The sequence below is a fragment of the Mercurialis annua genome, linkage group LG8 (assembly GCF_937616625.2).
Source record: "Mercurialis annua linkage group LG8, ddMerAnnu1.2, whole genome shotgun sequence".
Taxonomy (NCBI): Eukaryota; Viridiplantae; Streptophyta; class Magnoliopsida; order Malpighiales; family Euphorbiaceae; genus Mercurialis; species Mercurialis annua.
Genome location: NC_065577.1, coordinates 33,830,790 through 33,842,218, shown reverse-complemented (window position 1 = coordinate 33,842,218; position 11,429 = coordinate 33,830,790). Strand labels below are relative to the sequence as shown.

Genomic DNA, 11,429 nt, shown 5'->3' with positions numbered 1-11,429 from the left:
AAGTTATATATGTATACTCATCCAGTCCTCCCAATAATTTTGTTAAAATAACTAGACGTTAAAATTGTACACTATAGACATCATTTAGTGTCGATAATTTTACAATTTTTCATATCATTTATTTCTTTATATATATACGTTATATTAATGCACTGAACAATGGGTACTAACGGCTAACTATTAGAAGATTTGGAATATTAGAATTGTATAAAAGTTTGGTTAATTAACCCGTTCAATACGTAAACTGAAATGGTTAATTAACCAGAATCAAAATGATTAACTAACCATTTTATAAAGACAACAGAAAATAACTGGCAGCTTTCAACACATAGGAAATTCTTTTCAACAAACAATACATAAATCAAAAATCACTTCAAGAATCCCAAATAAAGTTGGCACACAAATAGTTTCTCTTTTATTCTCCCATCTCTATATTATTATACATTCATATATTTATATAGAATTTAGGAAACTTGAGTTACCACAGCAGAGACCATTCTATCCAATCCACACATTTCATGTCCCCGGCAAATGCGATAATATCCTTCTTCTCCCCATCGCTTTCCCCACGAGTTCTTCAAAATCCAATATGGCTGATACCCAAATCTAAGGATTGAGAACCCTTTAGCTCCATAACCGACAAGCAGAACACCATGGTTTATCCGTCTCTTGCCGCAAATAAGCGGACATGAGACGCCTCCGATGTAAGTTTGCATGAAAACGGCATTCAATCCAACTGCATTTTGGGATGCAATTCATGTTAGCATCAATCTTACTATAGACTGTCTCGAAATACTATGCCGTACATCCACCAAAAACTCTAGCGGACAACCAGAATGAAAAATAAAATGGACTATCAATTTTGGACAACTTGAGAAAATAAAAAACAAATACAAAGATATGATTGTCGAGAAATACTATAGTCGTATACATCCACCAGAAATTCTAGCGACAACCAGAATACTAAAAAACCTTGACGATCAATTTTTGGTCAACTTGAGATTTTTTTAAAGAAATTCATTCTGTTTTGCGGATGGAAATGGAACCATCAAAATATATATTAAATAGTTTTAAAATCATCGTAAATGGAAAATTTTAGGATAATTTTACCTTAAAACTGAGAGATATCCATATACTTTTGAATAATTAATCCAAAAATTTGTCAAAATAATGGTTCATGTTTGACTGTAAATTTTAGGCTTATGACACTGAAAATTTGTCAATTTCATTCTGGCTTGCACTTGTTTGACGATGAGCCTTGTCCTAAATGATGCATAATATTCTATCACACTCCTATGCTTTGTAAAAATAAAGCAGGGTTAATTTCAAGAACGACTCACTTGCGAGAGGTCCGTGATGCACCAAATGTGCAGCCATTTGGCTCTCATCAATTGGGATAGTAGTGAAATTAGCAACTCTCACAGCAATTTTCTTCTCATCGAACTTGCATTCACCTCGTTTCCCGGTATAAGGATAAGTACTCTCTTCTACTAACCCTCCAGCCTCCATCAAATACCGGTATGCATTCGTCATAAGACCTCCACCGCAACCATCATCACATGAAGTCTTATCTTTTATGTCACACTTCAGAAAACAGAGAAATATTCATTACAATAAGCAAAAATGAAGGCCCCGAATTTAAAATTCAAAAATACATAGTTAAATTCATGAAAACCCCATCCTCCATTTATAATTTGATAATGAAATCAGAAACCATCGATCACTTTCGTCGCTAATTGTTTAGTGATGAGAAGTTTTAGCGACGGATTAATTGACAATGATGATAATTTTCTAGTAATCTGCATGTACGTGTGCGTTTAAAAAATTGAAGACGGATTGATAAATAAAACGAAAACTAACCACTCTATCACAGTCCACCAATTGTTGCTCGCTAAGATTGAGAAGCTTTCCTGTTGCAATAAAATGTGCACCTTCAATTGCTCCGGTTGTACTGAAAGCCCAACATGAACCACATGCTCCCTGTATTGCACCATATATATTATACAAATTACATTATTTTTCTTGTTGAATTGTCATAAAAATTGTGATTATATAAATAGATAAAAATCAAATTACCAAGAATCGTACACTAAATTATACAATTGAATTGGATTTTGAAGAAAAGAAAACCGAAAGAGAAACCAAAGTCAATTCCAATCTTTTGAGAAAGTAATCCTTACTAATCAACAAGCCTTACTGTATCAACCACCCAAGCCAATTGGTACTCTGTGCCGGTCTCGATGACCGATCAAGCCAATTCACCCATAATTAAGGAAAATTCTTCCATAAACTTTAATTATTGGATTAAAGGAATTTGCAAAAGGAAAATATTAAATTGGATACATTGAACAGAGAAATCAAAAAAAAGAACCGCAGAAATGAACATAATACTCCCTAAGATATCACCAAATGCACTATTTCAAAAAAAATTATTCCAAGTTATACACTCGATTATTACTTACAAAATCAAATTTCATATTTGTCATCATTAATTCATTATTTTATAATAGAATACTCCCTTCGCTCTATTTTATTCGTCTCCATTTTATTCATCGCTCTTTTTTTTCACATATTAAGGACATATTAAATTTTATAATAATTTTCCTGTTCGTCATTATTTTAGTTTTCAGTTATAAAGAATATAGACACTTTATATTTACACTATGAAATATTTAAATATAATTATAAATTTCAAACATTAATTTATACAATAAAAAATGATATATTTTGGAATATTAAAAAATAAAAAAAAGTTACAAATTTAATAAAATTAAAACACAGAGAGTCACTAATTAAGGGTAATTATAAACATAAAAGTATAATTAGATAAAACAATATTCTTAATCATTATATTTATCCAATTCCATTTAAAATAAAAAAAATTAAAATAGTAATAATAAAAAAAACGATAAAACTATTTCAATTTAGGAACACTACCTGCATCTTTACATCAGTAACAGCTCCCTTCTTCCTCCAGTCAAAAGCTTCAGGCAATCCACCAGTCTCCAAAACCGACGACGCAGTGGTTACACTCCGTTCATCCACTCCACCACCAAGAACACCAGTATACATTCTCTCAAACTCCTCCTCCGTCAAATCCATAAACGGCGTGACGCCATGGACAGCCGTAGGGTCCATCACCTGATGCTCCGCTGCTCTGATAACGTTCTTGGCGAAAACACCAAGGCGGTGCATGTACTCTTCTCTGGTTCCATATTGCTTGTTATGATCCGCCATGAAAATCTTGAAATTATCTTCAACTTTGGTACCCAAGAACTTTCTACTGCTCAGAGTAGGGTTATGATCATCTGTAACTTGAAGTATAGTTGGGTCTTGTAAGGTGGAATCAGATTTTGCAGTGATTGATAGTGTTAGTAGTGTGATGATGAAGATCGGTAGAGGTGATTTGAGTGGTTTTGTTGGGCTTTCTTGAATCATTTTACTGATCTTCGGTGTTCTTGATTTTTAGGGTTCTGGTTTTGAGGAAATGCGATATACTTTGGTATTATGCAGCTTGGTTTTGCTTTTGATCATGTCAAATTACTGTTTTGTCCTCAATGGTTATTTTGCTCAATTATTAGTATCTTATTGACTTTTTATTGTAAAAAACTAATCATTCCGTCAAGTTTGTAGGTATGTAATTAGGCATTTTCTATAAAATGAAGAAGGATTTTCATTTTAAAAATTAAAAACATTTAAATTTATATACATAAGTCTTTCATTAGATTTGAATTTTTATTCAATTTTATTAAATTGAACGAAAGCTATATGATCTAAAATAATAATAAAATGAGCCATCAATTTTATCTACCTTATACATCAACTAATTGTATAACTATTTAACAATGTAAATATTTGCATACTAATTATCTTATTTTTTTCAAAATATATATGTATAAAAAAGTACTATAAAAATTATCTAGTTTAAAACGATTCGACCAATGAATTATAATTCAATTATAAACATTAAACAGTATACTGCTGGATAGTAAATTTGATTTCTCCTATAAAGACTTTTTTTCTCTAACTATTAAAAACAATTCCAAAAAAATGTTCATGAAAATATTATATTTCAAAAATTCATCAAAAAAATTGAAGGTAAGATACAGAATACTGACCGTAAATTTTAATGCAACATGTTAAATTTAATGAATGATTTAAATTATAACAATCACTTCAAATACTTAAAATTTGTCTATTGAAATAAATAAATAAATAAATATATACATATGATCTCTAAGTAGTCAATGGTTAGCAGATGATTATTGACCACCATAGACATGCTAAAACCCAGCTAAATTTCAGCGATCGGTTACAACAATCGACTACCACTTTCTTCTATTTAGTAGAATAGTAAATTTAGTAAAATAAAATATAATTTAAAAACTTGAAAATTATTTTAAATAAATATAAAAATAGGTTTTTTTCCCCTATCTTCAATAGTGATTAAAAGTACTTGATGTGAAGATTTCCTCTATCAAGCCAAAGGAAAGAAGGAAATGGAGAAGGGTAATGTTGGAAAAGAAAGTAGAGGTTGCATTGCATGCAAAGGTGAGTATTAGGTGAAGAACACGTCGGAGATACATGGCATCAGCTGTCTGCTACGTGCAATTCTTAGCCTATGCCTAGATTTTGATAATAATAGCATTGAAATTGTTCCAATTTCAATTTATGTATTGTAGTAGTAGTATTTTATTAAAAAACAACTTAAATAAAAATTAAAATACAAGCTCAATAAATTAAACAAAAATAGATGATGATGTTATATTTCTATTCTTCAATCGCATGTCTGAAGGTTTTTAAATCCGCATTTCATCACTTTTTAAGCTCTTCTAAATGGCTGTTAATACACTTGAAAACTTGGCCCAGTTGACCGATCTCTAATAATATATGTATGAGGTTTAGGGTTCGATCCTCAACACTCACGAACAATGTGCCTATTTAAAAAATGTCTAATATTAACTCCCACTAACCCCCGTTTTTGACAAAAAAAAATAGCTGTTAATATTAAACCAGCCTAATTTATAAAATATAAAAATTAAAATTAAATTTCACCCCACTAATAAATTAAAAAAAAAATTATAAAACAAAAAAAAATAAAAAATAAAAAAACAATTAAAAAAATATATAGCATATTTTAATTTTGTTGATAAATAAATGTAAGTCTAATACTAAAGTAACGAAATAAAAAACTGCCGCAATCAAAAATTAAAAACAAATTTAGAAAAACTAAAAATTTAATCTATACTATATATAAAAGCACGGATGGGGGGGACAAACAAATTTACTGAATAATCCTTTTCAGTTTACTATTAGATAAAAGTTTTATAATCATTAACTAATTAGTTATTTAATTAATCACTATTTTAATTAAAGTTCTAATAGAATAGGTAGCTAAATTATCTCCAATTTAGTTTTTAGTATGTAAAAAATAACTAAATTGTCTTCAAATTAGTAGGAATACCTATTTTTTAGATTGATTGAACTACAAAATTAAAATACTGTATTTGGTCAATATAATATTATTTAAATTTCTATCTTATTATTTTTAAAGATATTATTAATAAAATTAAGTTAATTATTTAATTTTAGTTATTATAAATTTATTAAATTCAGTATGGAAAAAATTTTAATAACCGAATATATAATATTTACTTTATAAAAATTCTTAACTAATTTAATATTAATTATAAAAAAAATTGATATAATTATAATATATTTACTAATATGTTCATTGACGAGTTACGTTACGAGCCACGTGCATAGCACGTAATGCGAAACTAGTTTTTTAAAGTTGTATATTTGACTTATCGGAAATTCGACTAAAATAAAAATATTAAAAAACTTTACATGATGCATTTTAATTGAAAATAATAAATCATATGACATACAATTTTTAGTTACAGCGGTATCTATCATTTAAAAATAATTACATTGTGTAATATTTTTACTTTTTTAAATATCTTTTTAATCTTAAAAATATTTTTTGGTGTATTTTGTTTAATTTCATTGCTGTTTTTGTATATAATATAGTTATAGTGTATTGAATATTTTTAGTATATTTATGGTGCATCACATAAATAAACTTTGGATAAAAAATATATTTTAGTATATATATCATAAAACTAAGTAAAGAATATAATTTATAATTCATGATTTAAATTTTTATATTTATTTTTTAAAAATAGGATAATTTAAAAATAATTCTACTGAAAAAGTGTTAATATTATTTAGAGAAAATCATAAAAATATCACAAAAATAGCTCAACATTTCACACATTGTCACCTAACTCCCTTATTTATCATTCCTACCACAAAAATAAAAAAGTTTACAACAAACACCATTCCATTAAATAGGTGACACATGGCAAGTATTACATCATTTTAATAAAAAGGAATAACAACAGATAGCACATGTGATTTTCGTGTCAGAGCGCGTCAGCGTGCGTCATAATGCGTCAGCACGTCAGAGCGCGTCAGCGCGTTAGCACCTATAGCAAGCAAGCATCAACAAATTATAGTCACAGTTTTATTATATCATCTGATACATATTTGAGACATCATTGATACATTTTCCAAAAAAATAAAATTGATAGTAATTTATTTATTTATTAAAAATTATTTACAGTATTTTATTATTTTTGTATATTTACAAATATAAAAAAATCCACAAAATTATTCAAAGCAATATTTATAAAAATTAAAAGGGTAGTTTAATTAACTACAATAAATAATTGTGTATCAATAATGTTGCAAACAAATATATGTAAAATATTTCAAACACATATCATAAAAGTAAAATGTATTTGATAGATAATTTATAGGCGTTGATTCTAATATATATATCTAAAATATAACTCTAATGCATTGATTATTTTGTCGAAATGCTTCGTTATTTTATATACGCATCGGATACATTAATAATATATTAAAAAATAACAAATATTTCTATCATAAGTACATTAATAATATATATGATACAAATTTATATTTTTAAAAATATTTATCTTTGATAAACATTATATACAGCTCAAGAAAAAAATATCATGTATAAATTATGTAGTAAAAATGTATTTATCATGTATAAATGATATATTTATGATGTATCTATAAAATATATTTAAATAAATGTATATATCATATATAAATTATGTAGCAAACCGATCAAATTAGTCGATTGATTTAATTAAATTGATAAAAAAAAGATAATAATTAACTTCAATTTTACTATATCTCATTCACTTTATCAATTAAAGATTTTGGAAAAAGAGAAATTAACCTACATACGCGTCGTTTAACTATTTTCTGTAAAAATTATAAATCAATATTATCTAATATATTTGAAATGTATCAAATATGTATAAAACCACAAGAAAAAGTGTTTGAACGATCGAATATATATCAAACATGTGCCGGAGATGAATAAAATATGTATCGAAAATGAATCAAATATGTATCAGATATGTATCGAAAATATGCATTGAAGATGTATCAAATATGTATTGGAGATGTATCCATTATATAAATAAAAAAAATTATAATACAATTAAAGTCCAAAAATAAAACACATGGGCGCTGCTTGACTGCTGAGAAATTTATGGAAATATGGAAGAAAAGTTTAAATTTTGCTATCATGGGTGTTTTTATTTTTAATTTCAAATATTTGAAGATGGACCAATTTTTGATATGTATCGGAGATGTATCGTATATGTATCAAAAATATATTTGTTATAAACAATTTGACGATAGATTTAACAAAAATGTATCTATCATGTATAAATTATGTATCAACGATGTATTTATAAAGTTCATTTAAAAATATCTATTATATATAAATTATGTATTAGAGTTGTATAAATATAAAAACGAATAAATCAGATTAGATGGTTGATTCAATTAAATCGATAAAAATAAAAGATATCCATTTTTATATATCATGTATAATTACGAGATGTATTAAATATGTATACAATTAAAAAAAAACATATTTCAGATCTATAAATGTAGATTAAATAAATAAAATCTACCAATAATTATATATATGAGACGTATTGAAAATGCATCTGTTATATAATTCTTTTACTTAGATGTATTGGAAATGTTTCCGTTATTATGATTTGTCGGATATGCATTAAATATGTATCGGATGGACAATATTTACTACCAATTAATTTTATTAAATTGAAGTCAATTTTTTTTAATAATTTGAAAATGAGCCTTATATCAACTACCTCTCTTTCTAATGACCAAACTAAAAACCCCACCATAAATCTTTCACCACATCATACCACACCAAACTTTCAACGGCAAAAATCTGATTTTTGTACCAAAACAACAAAATAGTCCCTCCCTCTTGAATTATCACTCTTTTTTCTCTAATAGGAAAAGCAGCTAATGGAACTATATAAATCCATTTTTCACCGAAACTACATTAACCCATTTCAGCGAGATCTGGTTGGTTGTTTGACTCTAATTTTGAATTGCCACCTCAAAAATGGGTCTCTGTTTTTTTATTAATGCATATCCTTACTTCGCATACAAAGCAAACCATAAACAAGATAGTTTGGACTCCGTTTGTTCCAACCAAATCAAGGTGTTACAAATCCGATCCGATTAGTGATCTAGTAGCTCTTCGTCCCAAGAGGTTGACAGCGACGCCTGGGTTGCAGCGAGCACCGATGACAGATGTAGGAATGGAAAAAAGATGGTGGCGTGAGAGTAGCGTGGAGGATGGGTGATGGAGAGAGAGGTTTTTTATGTGTATTGTGGGAGGAGAATTAGTAAGAAAATAAATGGCAACATGGAAGTTCGGGAGAAGAAGACGGATGTGTTATTTTACTAGACACGTGCAAGTTTAGTAGGACATGGTGCTGATGAAAAGTATTAAGAAGAGTTGGTAAGGTTGTAATAAATATGGTACAATTGTAAATAAAATAGTTTAATTTGTGTTTAACGAAAAAAACTACAGAATTGTTGGCTTTCTTGTTATTTTCTCTATTATTCACTTTTGAGGATAGTGGAAAAACTAATAAATTAAAACAAATGAGCAAAATAATACCTAATGAATAGAGCACATTTCGAAGAACAAAACAATTATTATATGTTGCAAAAATGAATTTTTGTTTTTGAAAAAAATAAACAATCACAATCTAATATAACAATTGGAAAATCAATAATTGTATGCAAATTAAAACTTAATCACAATGTATCTCCCTCCTCGTGACCTAACCGTAAACCAAACACCACCAACCACTAAACTCCGGCCACGTTTCAGTCTCCACTCCGCCTACTGGCCGTCCTTCGCCCTTCCATTATGTATTTTGAAAATTATATGGATCGCTGGTAATATTCTGACCTCCGATATGCATTTGAGAAGTTCGAGATTTATGAAAAATACTACAAGAAAACTGCTTATTAAAGACCATTTATTTGCGAAAGGACAATAATTTGGTCGTAATAAGACGCTATTAGAGGCCGGAATAATATACAGTCGTATCGTTTAATATGATAATTAAACATTAAGGACTGTAGTTTTTTCCTTTCCCTAAAAAAGTAGAATTCAGTCGCAAATAGAAAAAATTAAAGCGAGAATAAGTAGTGCGTTCTTTTTAGGGCTAAATTAATTTCACTCTTTCCCTCCACCTCCCTTACTTTCACTATCTAACCTAATTAACCTTAACATCTTCCATTAGCCAATTCTGAAATTATAATTTATGTTTTTAAAACGACAATTATAGGATTTGATTTGAAAACCGTGTAATTTGTGTCGATGTGCTCTGCTTTTCTTCTTCAAACAAAATTGTACAAAAGAAAAGAGATGTCATGACTAAAATCCACCGTGAACAAGGTAGTGGAGGTAGGTAACAAGAATAACCTCACACAAGCCGTCAAAGACTATGCTGACTCCGTCGTGCATCAGGAAGGTCAAGCCGTTGCTGAAGTAGCCAAAACTTTACAAGATTGCACTGTAATTTCCTTCGTCTAATTATTTTTTTCTTCTTTTTAATCAGTCACAGTTCTTACTTTCTGTCGGTGTCGTTATTACTAGCTATATCTACAATTGCTGTTCTTGCTTCGTGTTTACCGTTTTATAGAGCAATAATATTCTATCGCAGGTTCAAATTAGGGGTTTTCGTTTTAATACAAACGAGTACATGAACTACAATTAACTGAAACTGCAGTTCATTTCATATTGCATTTTGAGCTGTTAATCGATAACTGAATGAATGTCGATATTGTGGTATAATTAACTATATAAACAGCTTATTTAATTAATTTTATAGAGCAATAATTGGATTGTCTCAATAAAGGTTTTTCTATTGCAATTTGAAATATTTAGATTGTTGGAGGAATCAAATGAAGAAAGCGATGATGAGATGGGCTTTAGCTTGTTTAGTTAAGTGCTTTCAACCCTTTTTATGAAATCATTAGTGTTTTTTTTTTTTGTTTATGCAAGTATGAAAAATAGGCTTAATTTATTGTCTTATCTAATTGTATAAACCTTGACATTTTTAGTTGTAGTAATGTGTTATTTGTGTGAACTACTAAATGTATGCACATGTTTGTCCCTAAATGGATTTAGAAGCTATATAGTGGTGTTTCCACAATAGTTAAATCATGATATCTAAATGTGCAGGGTAAATGTTCTAATTGAATGGTTATCTTGTTGAAATTGAATTATATCATTATTGTACTTATGTCTTTCCTTCCATGACATTTTTGAATCATGTGAGCTGTAGTGTTGATAATTCTCTCCCAAAGCCCCCAAGTTTATCGTTTATGCCTCTAATGCCTATAGCTAAATACTGATGTTTATCGAGACTACAATTTCCTGGATAACATCCATATGCTAAAGGAGTATTTTTAGGGATCGTATCTAAATTCTGTCATTGCAATACACAGTTTGTAGCTTAATGTCATGTTTACATATTTATAAACCATTTAGTTGATGTCATTGCATAGTTTGTGACTGCAAGGTACCATTGATGTACTTGAACAAAAGACAACATGTGTTTATGGAATTTTTAAGTAAATATCAAAGCTTGGATTTACAGTAGGTATTAATGATATGATAAAGTATTTGGTTGTATTCAGAATGTAATTGCGCTACTATAGTACTATGTTTGTTGAATTTGTAACATCTAAATACATGTTGAAGACTGCAGGGCAATTCTTATTGCAAAGCTAGCAAGAATCACCTGCCATGTGATGACATGTGGTTTGGGGGAGAAAGATACCTGTCGCAAATTTCCACCGGTTGATCATCTGAGCCTCCTACTAGTACTAGCACCTCAACTAGTATTTTTCACATCTTATTAGTAATTTTTTTAGTCCGTTAATAATCTGTGTTTACAATGGAATCTGGAAACCATAACATTTTCTTAATCATGATAGAATTAGATTCTTGAAAATACTTACTTGAGTTTTGA

General features: G+C 28.6%; 1 protein-coding gene across 1 annotated transcript; it reads right to left on the bottom strand.

Moving 5' to 3' along the window:
- Nucleotides 1-344: 344 nt before the first annotated feature.
- Nucleotides 345-3,476, bottom strand: LOC126660935 (probable cysteine protease RD19D). The gene is made up of 4 exons (XM_050354657.2): nucleotides 2,938-3,476; nucleotides 1,861-1,980; nucleotides 1,341-1,584; nucleotides 345-736 (listed from the first exon to the last, which is right to left on the bottom strand). The coding sequence occupies exons 1-4, from the start codon at nucleotides 3,436-3,438 to the stop codon at nucleotides 465-467; spliced, it is 1,137 nt and encodes a 378-aa protein (XP_050210614.1). The 5' UTR covers nucleotides 3,439-3,476; the 3' UTR covers nucleotides 345-464.
- Nucleotides 3,477-11,429: the final 7,953 nt, after the last annotated feature.

What these genes read in the sequence shown, in the direction of transcription:
- LOC126660935 (XM_050354657.2), bottom strand. Translation starts at nt 3,438, where the DNA reads ATGATTCAAGAAAGCCCAACAAAACCACTCAAATCACCTCTACCGATC. An exon ending in TTACTGATGTAAAGATGCAG is followed by an intron (nt 1,981 to 2,937) that starts GTAGTGTTCCTA and finishes GGTGCAATACAG; the next exon opens with GGAGCATGTGGTTCATGTTG. An exon ending in TGGTGGACTGTGATAGAGTG is followed by an intron (nt 1,585 to 1,860) that starts GTTAGTTTTCGT and finishes TGTTTTCTGAAG; the next exon opens with TGTGACATAAAAGATAAGAC.